The following is a 16192-nucleotide window of genomic DNA, read 5'->3' on the forward strand; positions in this document are numbered from 1 at the left end:
GAGGGGACTCTGTGTGTGGAGTCTAGGAGGGGACTCTGTGTGTGGAGTCTAGGAGGGGACTCCATATATGGTGTCTAGGATGGGACTCTGTGTATGGAGTCTGGAGGAGACTCTGTATATGGAGTCTAGGAGGGGACTCTGTGTATGGAGTCTAGGAGGGGACTCTGTGTGTGTAGTCTAGGCGGGGAATCTGTATATGGAGTCTAGGAGGAGACTCTGTATATGGAGTCTAGGAGGGGACTCTGTGTATGGAGTCTGGAGGGGACTCTGTGTGTGGAGTCTAGGAGGGTACTCTGTATATGGAGTCTAGGAGGGGACTCTGTGTAAGGAGTCTAGGAGGGGACTCTGTGTATGTACTTGCAGGGCAATCAAATAAATGTCCCAAGCCTAACTTATAAAAGTTATCCCTGACAAAACATAGCCAGGGGATAGCTAATAAACCATCAAGATTAAGACAGTCTATAATAATATCTCTGGTAATTGTTAGCTCTTCCGATAATCACATTTTAGCCCATAAATGTAGGGGGGCAACATTTATAGGATCTTTAACAAAGTCAACGCCACTTCAAAGTGACAATAGCTTGTAGGGGCACTTTTTGGAGCCATCAGCAGCCTTTTCATAAATGTCTTCTCCATAGTTTGCAACTTGCTACTGTTATGGTACCCCCCAGACACCGGCACCGTATGTTACCACCCGGACACATTTGGCTTTATAGATTGTAACAAGCTTGGTCACAGGTTTTTGCCCTAAATTGGATGCAAAACAAAGAAGTCCCTCAACCACCCTACTTGCATTATGCATTCTTTATGTCACAAGCGAATCCCATTTCAGCTTGTTGTTAAAAATATTCCCTAGGCAATTAAAAGGTTTCATTTTATCAATTCTCTTTTAGCCAACTGCATGGTTTCAGGTTTTGGTCATTTTTGGTCCACAGACCATCACATACCATTTCACAAAATTGACCTTTAAATCCAGTGTTTAGGTATCACCTTTGTAGGACATGGCATAGGTTTTGAATGGGGCTGAAGGGTTCAAAAGAAACTCATGTTCCTAATCCATCATTTTCTAGTTAACTCTCCCAAACACTTGACCTTTTTTAGATCCTGAGAGAAGGGATATGAAGTGGGGTTTTATTTCCTTAATCTGTGTTTGGTATTCCTTTTGTACATCTTTTACTAAAATAAGCCCCTATTTTTACAACAACAACCTGCTCTCCACTGACTTCCGAACCATGCCAACGGCTTTCAAAACTCTAGGACCAATTTCCTCCTTTTGTTGAAGGGAACTTTCCCCGTTGTAATGTTTCAGTTATGTTTGGAGAGTCTGTATTTCACCAGCAGATTTTGCCTCTTGTGAGGTAATAGCTGCATTATTGGTTCTTTTAGTAAGAACACCCTGGCCACACTTAAATTATTGGATTTCCATTTTTATTTTACCATAGTCAGGATTTGCAGATGATCTCTAGGCCTGTAGACTGTACAGTGTCATCGTTGGTCTCAAACACCTTCTAAAGAGCAGAGACAACATATAAGGGACTGTCGATAATAACCTTAATTTGTGAGAGTTTGTTAATCAATTGCTCCAGCACTTTAATATAAACTCCATGAGTATTATCCACCTGGATGTGCTAAGGGAAAATATTCAGATAAGAATTTTTAGTTCTGTCTACATCCTGCATTACCTCGTCTGGTGGTCTATGGGTTCACATCCAGGTCTCATCCCTTTATAGGTGCAGACTTTGAATGTCCTTCTCTGTTATAGAATGTCACAATGTCAGAGTGGGATGCACACCTTCCTTGTCCATAAATATTCAATGATTTTTCAAAATATACACAAAACATTTTCCTTGGGTGCGTGCATATGGGAAGGTACTTTGCCCAAAGTCCCTAATGTATAAGCAACTTCTGAAAGTGGGGCGATCCCTCACCCCAACCTATTGCACAGCAATAATGTTGCCGTCCTGGCAATCATATTTAGCAACAATTTTTCTTCATCAAATCAAGTCTTACATCCCCGATGTCATTCCACCAACGATATGGAACGACATCGGGATGCAAGACTTGACTTATTTTTAAGCAGTGACCCCTGACGAAGGGCGGACATCGCCCGAAATGCATTGGGCTCTTTTACAATAAACGCTGCTTCTAATGAATTATGCAACTGTCGTGTTCTTTCAGAAGGTCCGGATGGACACAGTTTGAGCATTAGAAAACTGAACATTTGGAATTTCTCAATTCCACGTGTGGATGTTTAATATCATGAAAGGAATAAATTGAAAAGTAATGGAAAACGGTTGAAAAAAGATGGAAAAGAATGAATATGATGAAGAAAAATTGTTGCTAAATATGATTGCTAGGACAGCAACATTATTGCTGTGCAATGGGTTGGGGTGAGTGATCGCCCCACTTTCAGAAGCTTCTCTGTTATAGGTCTGGGCATAGGTTTCCTATATAGGTCAGTAAAAAGTAAATGGCTCGTTCAGGGCTCTGCACTATATTTCACCCATTCTCTTTCAACATGTTGTGGCCCAAATCTGCCATTTCAGCTGTAACCTTAGCTCCTGGAAGGGGCTTTTCTAATCTTGTAAATTATTAAAAACAGGTATATGATCTGGTCGGGTATCTCTCCTGTCAATCAGTTACCCAATTGTAGCCTATTTAAAAATAATTAATCAGATCAGTTACTGCCAATATTGATAACCAATTTCTTTTCAAGAAGCAAATGTAGGTGTGTTACCCATGCCATTAATTAATTACCACAGATAGCATCAAAGCATATGTGGTAAGGGCACCCATAAGGAAACTACAATTAATGCATTTTGTTGTGTGTGAAGTAGTACCACTGTGGTACTACTCGTGTACTACAAAATACAGTTCACAAACTTGCAGCCAGGGACCTTCACCTCTGTCTCCCTTGTGTTTTCAGTGTAAAGACCTTTTCCACGGTGGTGGCGATCTCCGCACACTTAGCTACATGAATTAGTAATAAATATAGAGACTGAGTGTGTGGTGGGAGAATGGGGAATATTTATTACTAAATGGGAGGGGTTCAGCCCCATCCCACATAGGGCATCAACTTTTGCAATAACAAGATGATGGATGGAATGATTGAATTCATCTCAGCTGCTGGCAATGACCAGGGCTGTATTCCAGGGCTACATTCCAGTGCATCATTTTTCACCCACAATGCCACTCTAGATAAACACCCACCTTGTGCAAATTGGTACCAGCCCTGCCCCTCATGGGAACAGTGAGTCTTGAACTGCCAGTCAAGACCCCCTCCAGGTAAGAGGCACAAGCAACCCCAGAATGGCTAAACCCAACTTGGGGCTCGTCAGTAGGGTTTAGCTTGATTCTTTTGGCACAGTGAGCATGGAACCCATATCTATTGCCCTTCTGGTGATTACTTCAGAGCCCTTCACACAGCACTAACTCTGTTCCATGTGCCCCACAGTTCCTAAGCCGCCCTTCACCTGACTGACTTTTCAATGGCTTTTCACAACAAAACAGGTCCTGGTGGTCAGAGTGAAGGAAGTGGAGAAGAGAGTAGAAAAATAATTTGAAGGTAAGAAAAGCAGACAGGCTCCACATGCCCATGTGAAAATTTGTGTAATCCAAATTTCTTCTACCCCTTTGTGTGGCAGATGTGCACATTTGTAAACACTTATTGGTCTGTGGGTATTTGACTGCTTTCTTTTGGCAAAGTGAAAATCACAAATATTCAGTATAAGGCACACCAGAATGCACATTGGTGCCTGTGTTGTTTCTCAGTCCTGAGTCACAATTTCAACATGTTGGATTTCATGCTTGTTATTTATTCAGTAGATACAATGCTCAAAGTTAATAAATAGTTTATTCAGTTGATACAAAAATAAATATTGTTACTGTACAAACGGATGATACAAATCAAATGTATTTTAGTTCTGATTCGCTTCTGCTCTGTGGCTGAAATTAAGCTGCCTGTGACTTGATGCTTATCAATTCCCCAATTTCACATCAGATGAACACCTGGCTTCACTGAGGCCAGCTGATATACACAGGCTCACAGAACCCTCAGCTCCAGGGTTCACCTAAAACCTGCGTCCAAACTGGAAATATTAAATATTGTGGCAGGGGGCGCCCAGTGCTACTGCTAGCACGTGATTGCTGGGTGCCCCATGGAGCAGCTGAAAAGTTTCACAGATTTCTCCCAGCAGTCATATCACCCATCCCATCTTAGCAGGGTCATATGGTTTCAAGCAGTGTCGGCCACCTCCATTTAGGAAACCTTCATTCATTCATCACTCAGTCCTGCAGGATTAAATATCTTCACATGGCACATGGGTTGTGCCTTCTCTATAAATAGGACAGCATGATTTACAAAAATACAAGCTTTGGACCAGCCAATGCTCTGTGCCAAACTACACAACAATGACTGACAATAATAACATTGAAAGTTACATTACAGTAGCCAATCACACTATTATTGAAAAATAAATATAACTAATATAAAAAACTAAATTGCTTCTTAAATTAGCAGTGCACTGAATGATAAGTACTTTAGTTCAAAACAAATTACTCGGAAAGAGTCGACCCAGAAATAGCATCACACTGTCCCCCATTGGGAAGGTACAAGGTACCAGGGATCTATAAGGTTCATCTGTTTGGGGACACTCTGAAATAGCAAATATATTTCCATGATTGGCCTGTTATAATTCACACAACAATTTTTAACAACATCTTTTGCACATTTCCCAGGATTTCAGCAGGATTGGTCCTCACTGCTGGAATTTAAAGTGACACAGTTCAGGCCAAAGACAGCTGTTGCATATCTTTCTGATTGACAGCTGCCTATTCCAGGGAGGAGGCCAGACTTGAGCTGTCTTCCAGGCGCTCTATATCTTCCACCATCTCAATGATGTCCTCAGCCTGGTCTTGGTGCAGCACATGGAGAGCATTGGAGCGGAACTTCTCACGGAGCGAGTTTTGGCTGAGGGGCTTCCTCCAGTGCCCATAGAAGGTATCACACCGCCCCGACAGGAGAGTCCCGTCCTCCAGCAGAAGAACCACCTCTACGTACATCTTGTCAAAGTTGGCTTCATTGTCTACAGGATGCTCCAGCACCACCTTCTCCAGCAGGCTGATCAGACCAGGTCTCATGAGGTTGTCCTCAGTGAAAGAAGAGATGCCCAGTTTTCCGTCCAGGAGGGCTGTGCACGCATTGAACTGGAACGAGTGTCGGGCCTCGTGTTCTGACTCAGGGAAGGGCCGGTTGATGTACTTAGAGACTGGGACCCTCAGAAGAATTCTCTGGATGGAGGAGGGATTGAAGCAACCCATGAGATTGACGAGTCGGTTCCTTACTGACATGGCAGCGTCTGCGACCCAGTGCATGCCCAAGTGTGCAGGAAACCTCTTGAAGGCGATGTCTTGCTTCTCCAGGAGGAAACTATAGTCTTCACCTGGCATTTCCAGGGGTGAGGGCTGGTAGTTACCATAGAAAGCACTGAACCCTGAGCAGCCGGGAACATCATCCAAGATGAGGGGGTTGGCCTCCATCCCACGGGCGGCCAGAAGCGCTGCTTCCATCCCAAGACGGGTGGCATTGCCAATGTGTAGAGGCTTGGCAAGGGTTGCGGCATTGGCCATGGGTGCCCCTGCCAGGGAAGTGGCGATTGCCAGAGCATGGGCACATTGGTCTTTATTCAAGGAAAGGAGCTTGGCTATCGCAGCAGCACTGCCCATGGTGCCAACCACAGAGGGAGGGTGAAACCTGGAAGGGGAGAGAGAAAAATGAGACATTGATGCAAAGTGAAGTAATGTGATTAATGTAAAGAGTGAAAACGCGATCAAATCATGTCAGGTATGTAATAAGGTATGGCAGTAACATTAGAGGTGGAATATTAAAGGAACCATCCCCTGAACAGTATTAGAAAACGTATCCTCATACCCAATCTTACACATCATCAACAGTTCCAACAGTGAGGGTTCCAGAAGGTCCCTTTGTTTAATAATGTAGTTGGGTTGTTATATATATTGTGAGATCATTCACTGAAGAGCCCCTTTAATGATGGCTGTAATAGCAGACGGGAAATGCAAATTATAAAATGAGGTCTATGCACCACAGATGAAATGCTAGCATTGGCAATAAAATGCCAAGCAGGCTTGTTTTATTACCTTCTATGTGAGAGGCGAAGCAGAAACATGACCAAGAAGGGGACCGGTGGGTGTTTATCTGCATGTGAGGGAGCATTAGAGGGGACTGTTACTGAAAGCTTCACTGTCCAAGTACTTTCAAGTATTAACTGTTGTTAGTTGTCCTTTCCCTTCATTATGTGCATCGCATGTGAGGTGGGCGGTTAACAGAGATTAATGCTCTGGGAACAGTGGCCAATGCAGGTTAATACTAGCCATTTATTTCTAGGGAATCACAGTAATGTCAGCGATGTAATATGTAATGCTACTTATATCATGCAGTAAAGCCAGACAAGTATACTAATTATATGGTGCGGTATTGGCACATTAAGAAAATTCAATGGTTACAACCTACTAAGTTCCATTTGCATGTGCTTATTTTGAGGGCATCATACGTGCATCGGAGGCATAGTTTGGCGTCTGTGGAATATCAAATCAACCTCTTGGCAGTATTGCTGTCCTTTGTGCTCATCGCACATTCTTTCGGGGGTATAAATGCCCACTGTGGTCATCCCACAAAGCTAGTGGCACACTGTGTGGACATTACATGTACTCCCTGATGATGCTGCTGTCCTTTGAGGGCATCATACATGCAGGTTAATTTGATTGACCTCCTCTGTGTTTATTATATATCGTCCTGGTTATTTGAACACACTCTGTGGGCATCATGCATGGGCCTTCTACATCTAAATGCCATCTGTAGACACCATGGATAACTGCTTGAAATGTAAATGCTATTTGAGGGCATCACACATAGCTCCTCAATTAAGCATAAACCCTCTGTTAGCATCACACATAGCTCCTCAATTAAACATAAACCCTCTGTTAGCATTGCACATAGCTCCTCGATACATACATCGTCTTGGTGTGCTTGACCGTACCTCTTTGGGATGTTGCTGGCCTCACTGGAGAACCTCATGAGTCTTCCTTGCACCTCAATGCCCACGTTGAATGCCAGCAGGAGGTCCGCACCGCTGGGCCTTGAACCCACAGGCAGCATCTGAGACGTAGCCAAGAGGGCAGGCAGCAGAGCACCCGAGGGGTGGGTGGCAGGGTGCCAGGTGTCATCAAAGTCCATAGCGTGAGTCTGTGGAGAGAGGAGAGAGAGTTAGAGGACCATTAAAGAATATTCAGAGACAGCTCTAATGCCCAGTACTGAAGAGGGAGGATGCAAGGTCTGCTAATCAGCAGAGCGACAATTCAATTGACCAATAGGAGCTCAGTACAGAAGGTGGGGGAGACATGATGTCATTCAGAAGATTGACTATTCCTCTGCCCTATAGAAACATACTAAAGAAGGGAGATGATCCCATAATTCACAATTGGACATTCAGCTATGATATTGTCTGAGAGAACCCCCTCCAAAGAGGGCAGAGGAGCAGGAAAACAGGACCTAGTATTTAGCATAGAATCTACCTCATCACCTTCTAGAATTCTTTAGAGACTAAATACTCTGTTTGCCACACAACAGTAAGGGAACCAGATCCATATCCAATCACTATGTACATGGAGGGTGCTTGTTCATCCTAGAATTTCAAAGATCTCACCTGGTAAGTTATTTTGGTGTTAAACCATATTGATGTGAACCAGGATTGGGGATTCAGTTAAAGTGTAAAGCTGCCTGATCTCCACTCTCACCCTTCAGTCTAACAGTTGCACTGACATTACACACGGATTCAAGAATTAATCAATAGATTGAATGTGAGGCAGCTGCCCAGTGCCTTACCGCCACTCCATTGGAGAATGCAGCCAGAGTGGGGGAAAGCCGCAGTCCATGTCGTCCGTAAACAGAGCTGGTTGCAGAAGAGGGATACAGGTCCTGTTAGAGGAGAAAGAGAGAAAAAGTTATGAAGGAACAATGCCCCAACTGATACATTCTGTGGGGTTTATTAGGAGCCACTTGGGAATGTAGATACACCTACACGAGTCCTACACAGGATAGTACAAGGCCAAAGGCTGCGTAGGAGATAATCTATCCCAGGGCAAGGTTTACTCCTTAAAGCGCACAGACACTATCCCGCAAGATGCACCGAGCTCTAAACTCTTCACAATCATGGGTGCGGATAACATTCTAAATAACCCATCCTTCTCAACCCTACAGGTGTCTTCACCTCCCATTGTAATGAGCAGAAAATCTTGTTAAACATAGTCAGAGAGAGATTAAATGTATCTTTATCCTACAAACCAAATGCCGCTGGCATGTTCACCACCCTAGGCTTTTTGGGACCTTTGCTATCTAATGGTAGATGGTTGTGTGACTCTGAACTCTAATCCGTAGAACATCAAACACAGAACTATTTGGATGCAACTCTGTACACAATATTGCCCAGGAGTAGTTAACAGTACGTTTTTGTCTATAGATCACGAAGCGGCAGAAACTGGTAGTGAAATTGTTGACCCATTGCCAGTTAGTTGAATTAATATCTGATTTTCTTTACTTAGTAATATCTCAGGTAAATATTTTACTGAAACATCTCGCCTGACTTTAGTTGGGTAATGCTACTTTTATTGAAGTCTAATTTCTCCTGCATAATAGAATTTGAATACACTTACATAGCAAACACCCATCCTGATGGTAAACAGATATCAGTTAACGCATTAAAACATGATTGAGTATTTGGTTGCATGCATTTTTGGCGTCTTTTATCTTGCACTATTTCAGTTTGAAATTGAACATCTATTATTTGCATCAATTTAGTTAGCGGACGTGCAATTACGTTCCATCCCATCTTGTCTGTTATCTGAAAGTGTCTGAGCCGGTGATGCCACCTAATGTCTGAAGGGTACTTTTTCTTGTGATTTGACTGGTGAAAAAAATCCCATGCATGATGCTGCATTGTGTAGATCCTGTTCTTCAGTTCCCCATTGTGATTTCATACTGTATTTTTTTAATATACCCCAAACACTTCCAACAATAATGAGTGTATGCCCTAAGCAGCCCCAACAATCATGAGTGTGTATCCTAAGCACCCACAACAATTATGAGTGTGTCCTAAACACCCAAAACAATCATGAGTGTGTGCCTGAGCATCCACAACAATCATGAGTGTGTGCCTGAGCTTCCACAACAATCATGAGTGTGTGTCCCAAGCACCCACAACAATCATTAGTGTGTGTCCCAAGCACCCACAACAATCATTAGTGTGTCCTAAACACCCACAACAATCATGAGTGTGTCCTAAACACCCATGACAATCATGAGTGTGTCCTAAGCACCCATGACAATCGTGAGTGTGTCCTAAGCACCCATGACAATCATGAGTGCATCCTAAGCACCCATGACAATCATGAGTGTGTCCTAAGCACCCATGACAATCATGGGTGTGTCCTAAACACCCATGACAATCATGAGTGTGTCCTAGGCACCCATGACAATCATGTGTGTCCTAAGCACCCATGACAATCATGAGTGTGTCCTAAACACCCATGACAATCATGTGTGTCCTAAGCACCCATGACTATCATGAGTGTGTACTAAACACCCATGACAATCATGTGTGTCCTAAGCACCCATGACAATCATGAGTGTGTCCTAAACACTCATGAGTGTGTCATAAACACCAGTGACAATCATGTGTGTCCTAAGCACCCATGACAATCATGATTGTGTTCTAAACACTCATGACAATCATGTGTGTCCTAAGCACCCATGACAATCATGTGTGTCCTAAGCACCCATGACAATCATGAGTGTGTCCTAAGCACCCATGACAATCGTGAGTGTGTCGTAAGCACCCATGACAACCATGAGTGCGGTCTGAGGGTTCTTGTGAAACAGAACAAGGTCCAGAGCTGGGTTCTGAGGTCTAGAAGTGTTCACCAACTGCACCCTCCTTATCTGAACGTGACTGCCATCAGCTCCCCAGGCTGTGGAAGATTGACAGGGGAGGCACGAATACATCAAGTGGCCGGGCAGACTTTTTTGCCTGTTACTGGCCAAGGAGAGTTTACCTCATGGCCTCTCCTGTGTTTTAAAGTGCTCTACCTCTGCCCTGCAAATGACTCCATCATTGCATCCATGTGGCACATGTATGACATGCTTGTGTGTAGATTATGTGTACAGTAGACTGTGCATGGAATGAATGTCCTGTATGCAACTGTAGCAATCTAGGAACCCCTTCTGATATCCTGAACCACAGTGGTGCATAAGAGGGTGGTTGGACAGAGCTACAGACAGTAATGTGAATGTCAGGGCTCTGTGAGACGTTCCTGAGGCCCTTTGCAGTGGACCAGACTAGGGTGGGAAGGTTAGGAGACAGATGGTCCTATCGTAGCGAAGGGAAATCCCCCTTCTTTTTCCAGCTCTGTTGCTCCTCAGAAGTGTAAACCCCAACAAGCTGAGTGTTAGTAAGTGTGCCTTTATTTTTGGGTGTCCCCTGAGAAGAGGCTCACTGCCCTTTTAACTCTGTGAGGCAATGACTGCATGGGCCTGTCTAGGAGGAATGCGCAAAAGTCCTGAGCTACCTTAAACCCTTGACTTGTGGAATGCACAAACTATCTGCAAACTTGGACCAAGTTTTGGGTAGACCCTACTATCCACTGTTTGAGGATTTCTCTGCCAGAATGCTAGGGTTTCACACCAGTGGTCATGAGAAACTTTTCTGTGCTCGAGAACTGTCGTCATTGACTGCTAACGCCTCTCCGCCGGGTTTGAGAACCGGAACAAGGATGTTCTACAAATCTGCCTGGAGAAGCTGAGTGAGACCTGCCTTGATGGGAAGAACTGACTGACTGCTGTGAAAGGGGTTTGAGATACCCTGGCCTAAGACCATGTTGCCTTGAAAAGGACTGCGAGGAGCTAAGGCAGGTGGAGCGGAACACAGCTACCTGCAACTCAGGAGAGACATGCACTGTCAGGCTGTGCGGTGAGACTTCGAGACTCAGTGGCACCTATGGGGTGTGAATAAGCTAAAGCACCTGTGAACACCTAGGCGCTCACTGAGATCACAACATCACCTGTCTCGGTCTACCCATACTGAACCTAAGGGTGTGACTAAAGGTGGGGGGCCTGAAGAACTTAGAATCATCACCTTAATTGAAATTAAAACAACTTGAGTGAGGAGCTACTACCTCAAGAACATACAGCATCTTCAGCTGTCCTTTCCCATCCTCCATTGGACCATCGCTGTGACTAGTGCGGCTCTGCCCCTCACTTGGGTGTAGATTTGTGTTTAGGCCCAAATGAGAAGCACCAAGGAGGGTCTAAATATGAAATCAGCAGTGCTGGTGGATTGGGGCCTGCATCGCCCTCTGGCCCAGACACCCCAATGGTGTTGGGTAGGCCCAGGCCCAGTCAGAACCCCTCCTCTTGGTGGGTGGTCAGGAAACACAGACCACTGGTAGACACACACATTGCCAGCCCACAGCCAGCAAGACTCAACAGAACTTCCACAAACCCAGTCATGCTTCTGGTGAAGAGTGGTGGAGGGGGAGGAGACCCCAGAAATGGGAGCAGTCAAAAGACCTGCACTAACCCGTCTCTTGATAGGGCAGTGGGACAGATTTCACACTGAAGAGATCATACAATTTCCAAGGACAGAAAATCATTAATTTCCTCAAACAGAAATTGTTACATTAATTATTGTGTACCATGTTTGTCTTGTCTCTAATATTTTATGTGCAGTATTATGTTGTGGGGCTGAGGTACAGCACGTTTTTGCTTTGACTTAAAACACTCGCTGGACATAAATGTAATGATTGCTAATAGACATTTCATTCAATTCCACACCGTCTCCTTGAGTAGGACTTGAAACAGCACAACTTTGCTACCAATAGGGTCAAGTGCTGAAGGGGTGAGCTTGGTGTTCAGTTTCTTTAGTCCAGTTTTGTTCTCAAAAGTAGAGTTAAACCCCAGGACACAAGTAGTAAAATGCTTTGATTGTTAAAATGTGAGCCCTGTGACTCCTGATTGTCCTGGGACTCCTGAAAAAGTTCACACAATGCTGCAAAGAGTGTTTCCTACAATGGTCTAGGCCTGATCACACCTTGTAGTAGCTAGGGTGATGCTGTGCACCTGTGGTCTAGAGGTTCCCTTTAAAAGGATGATTGTTCCATAGATCTTTGCCTGGTGTGTTCCAGGCCTCATCTTACCTGGCAGTATCGCAGGGCGATGTCAAACACATGCGTTGTGCTTCCCACCAGTCCAACCCCGATGCTGTCCAGGATCATGCGCTTGCTGCGGTGTCGCACCACTTGGGACAGGTGATCCAACTGGACTCCATGGATAAAGGAAGCAAAGCTGCTAGTGACTGCCTTCTCTAGGGGGGAGCCTTCCAGCGCTGCACAGGAAGAAGAGAGAGGATAAGAGCTACTGTGAACCAGGGTAGAGTAAGACAAGAAATCCAGCGGATCTGGACCAGAAAGAGAACGAGCTCAGGCGGATCTCAGCCAGCATCACGCGGACAAGGAGAGGCGGCTGAACGAAGACCTACGTCAGGATGGTACACACTGGAAAATTTAACAAACCCTAGATCACAAATCACTTACAAACTTAAGGACATAGAACATTTAACAAACCCTAGGACACAAAACATTAAACAAACCCTACGCTTTCATCTCAACTACATCAGAAAAGTCAAACCATTCATTTCTCCGGCGGATCTCAAACTGGCAGTCCAATCCTTAGTTATATCAAAGATTGAATATGGCTGTACAACATTAGCAGGCTTACCAAAAATGTCCACAGCACCACTAAAAGCACGCCTCAATGCAGCTGCAAGAATCATCACCGCAACAAGGAAATTCGACCATATCTTTCCACACGTGAAAGCATTAAACTGGCTACAGAACGAAGCCTGAATCCAACTTAAACTGGCATGTATTACCCACCAAGCAATCCACAACAAAACACCAAGATACCTGGCCCAGAAAATGTAGTTATCAGGTGGAAGCAGACCTGCCAGGAGTGCCAAGGAGCTGCTGCTGAGACCACCCATCTTCAGGAAGAAGAAAACATATGATAGAGCTTTCTCAGGGCCAGCCCCCAGAATATGGAACCCACTCCCTCCAATCATTAGGAAAATTCCAAACACAGTAACATTTAAGAGGGAAGCTAAGATCTTCCTGATGAGTATGTTCGTTCCATAGACAAGACCGCTCATCACTAGCCCCATGACATAGATGGTTCCTAAACAGGACAACTATGCTGTAAAACGTAAGTCTCCAGTTAGACGTGGAATAACCTCTATCAGCACTATACTAATCCGGACTTGTTAGAACTCACGAGAAAAAGACATTTTCAGAACTATCAAGTACTGGAAGCCCCAGCACGCCTGACACCAAATGTATCCTAAAGTTACCTCAAGTCACTGTATTTTCGTATGTTAATACTCTATCTATGGCTATTGAATGTACCTACCTCATATCACTATGATTCGTAATGCTACACAAGATGTAATTCTATACTACCTCATGTAAATGTGAAGCGCTCTGATACCTAAGGGTCAAGTTCACGCTATACAAACCTCTTTAAATAAATAAAATAAAATATGACATGCTACATTTAACAAACCCTACTACACGGAACATTTAACACACCCTAGGGCACAAAATATTTAACAAACCTTAGGAACAGACCATTCAACAAATCTTAGGACACAGCACCCCTAGGACACAGCACTTTTAACACACCCTGGGACATAGAACTTTAAAAACCTTAGGACACAGAACATTTAACAATCCCTAAGACACAGATCATTAACAAACACTAATTCACCTAACATTTAACAAACCTTAGGACACAGAACATTTAACAAACCCTAGGACACAGAACATTTCATAAACCTTAACACACTTCACATTTAACAAACCCTAGGACACAGAACTTTTAACAAGCCCATGTACACAGAACATTTAACAAACCCTAGAACACAGCACATTTAACAAACCTTGAGACACAGAACATTGAACAAACCACAGGACACAGCACAGTCATCAGACCCTTAGACACAGACCCCCTTGAGTTCCAGCGTGAACATGCGTGACACCTACCTTCCAGGGCCGCAGTGTGAGTCCGTCTGGACAGCGAGAGGACGGGCTTTGATTTCTGAAAGAAGAAAGGGTTTGTTGTTAGGAAGGTATGTGTTTGTGTCTGTGGACCTCTGAGGGTCAGGCAAGGGCGCCTCTTCCAAGAAATGTTAAATCTCGACTCTTTTGTGTTTGCGGCCGGGACACAATGGAGCGCGCGTGCACGAGCCATGAGGCAAGCAATCAAAGTGCCCACCCTCAGTTCCCCAACAATTTTAAGAAGTGTAAACAATGAAAGCGCTTTAACCTTATGAAATCTAGAATGAACAAATGTTAACCATCTGTATGTGGCACAGCGTCACTGCAGCACGGGGTGCAGGAGGCGCTACACCAGCAGATACAATCTGAACGATTTTAGACAGAGAAAGAACAAGATACAACAGGTAAACACAGCGGCTGAGCGATGCGAGAACACGAAACTTGGAACAGAGCCTCACCTGGAAGGTAGACAGCAGCATCGTGCGCCTTGAAGTCCTCTTATCCCGAAAGAGCGCCCGTCACTGATGCTGGCAGAGGGCAGCTGTCTCTGGTGCTGGCGGGATGCAGAACTGTCTACTATTGTCGGGGTGCAGCTGTCTTGCGGTTGCAGGAGACCGGTGTCTCTGGTGCTTGCTGTCCCTGTCTGCCTCTTCCATGGTTTATATTCACTTCAGGTGAATGGCTCTGGAGCAAGAGACCTCTCCAGTGACGTCACCGGAAGGGGGCGGGGCAAGGTGTGTCCAGATTCGGGGAAAGAACAGGGAAATACTTGGAGGAAACTCCGGACAAAAAACCCGTTTATATACACGCTTTTATTTATTTACTTATGTTGAAATCTGCTTTAGGCAAACAAAGAAATGATCGGACCATTTTACAAAGCACAAAGAATAATTCGATCTGAGTTCAATCATCAAACATTAATTAACCTCTTATTTATAAGTCAATCAATTTTCTAAAAAAAATGATTAACATTGATGCAAAACTCAAGAAGGGAGCTGCTTCAGGGAAACCTTTGGTATCATTTTCTAAAACCCACGGGAATACAACAGTTGAAGTACGAAAAACGTAAAGAACCCCGGCCAATATCTTTGGAAATACGTAAAGAACCCCGGCCAATATCTTTGGAAATACGTGCTTTAGTATAAGCCTCTTCCATGTATGTAAAATTATATTTTTCTATATACAATAAAGAATTTCAGAAATAAAAAAAAAAGAAATTGTAAAAAAAAAAAAAAAAAAAAAAAAAAAAAAAAAAAAAAAAAAAAAAAAAAGTCCAATTGTGGTGACATATTTTAGAAACCTCTTTAATCAGTAAGAAAGGCACCCAAACGCTGCCCACCCACAACATCCCTCTACGCAGAGGTCTTCAAACTTTTGGATGCCGAGACCCCTTGTCAACATTTTGAGGCGTAAGGACCCCCTCCTGACAAACATTTCTAAACCTGTAGGCAGGGCTACTAGAATTACGAGGCAGGTGAGGACCAAATTACGCGACAGGCTTTACTAAATTGTGTGGATAGAAAATGTAAGTGATGTTATGTGATGCTGTGTATTTTGGGATAGCATTGCTTCATTATTTTGAAATTTTTTACACACAGTAACACTGAGGAAAGATTTTACCCCATCAGTACCCGTTTATAACCAAAATACAGCAATTAACATCAGAAAAATTTCCAGTCAACCTTTGAGCAGGGCCTCCCACTCCGCAGGAATATGTGCTGCCACATTAGAAGCTCACCTGGCCCTGGCCAGGAGAAGCCGGGGTCCCTTAAAAACCTGGCGGTTTTGTGCAGAGTTAAGCAGTTTACCCATGCAGTTTTCCTCTCACCCCCTCCCTTCCCCCCTCTCCTCTCCTAACCCCGGATCCCTCTCTCACTTTGCAGGCCATTTTCTTTCATCCCTTTTTACAACTTCTGAACTCTCCCCATTCAACCTCTCACTTCACCTTTAATAACCTCTTGCCATTCTGTCTTTTCACTGCCCTCATCTCTAAAAGTCTCTCGTATTTATCTCA

General features: G+C 44.1%; 1 protein-coding gene across 1 annotated transcript; it reads right to left on the reverse strand.

Annotated features, from left to right (window-relative positions):
- Positions 1 to 3834: 3834 nt before the first annotated feature.
- LOC147663604 (cis-aconitate decarboxylase-like) lies at positions 3835 to 14727 on the reverse strand. Its single transcript, XM_086950331.1, has 6 exons — positions 14637 to 14727; positions 14164 to 14218; positions 12265 to 12452; positions 7901 to 7993; positions 7056 to 7261; positions 3835 to 5752 (listed from the first exon to the last, which is right to left on the reverse strand). The coding sequence occupies exons 1-6, from the start codon at positions 14655 to 14657 to the stop codon at positions 4831 to 4833; spliced, it is 1485 nt and encodes a 494-aa protein (XP_086806457.1). The 5' UTR covers positions 14658 to 14727; the 3' UTR covers positions 3835 to 4830.
- Between the last annotated feature and the right edge of the window lie 1465 nt (positions 14728 to 16192).

This window comes from Lissotriton vulgaris, unplaced genomic scaffold, assembly GCF_964263255.1.
Source record: "Lissotriton vulgaris unplaced genomic scaffold, aLisVul1.2 SCAFFOLD_593, whole genome shotgun sequence".
Taxonomy (NCBI): domain Eukaryota; kingdom Metazoa; phylum Chordata; class Amphibia; order Caudata; family Salamandridae; genus Lissotriton; species Lissotriton vulgaris.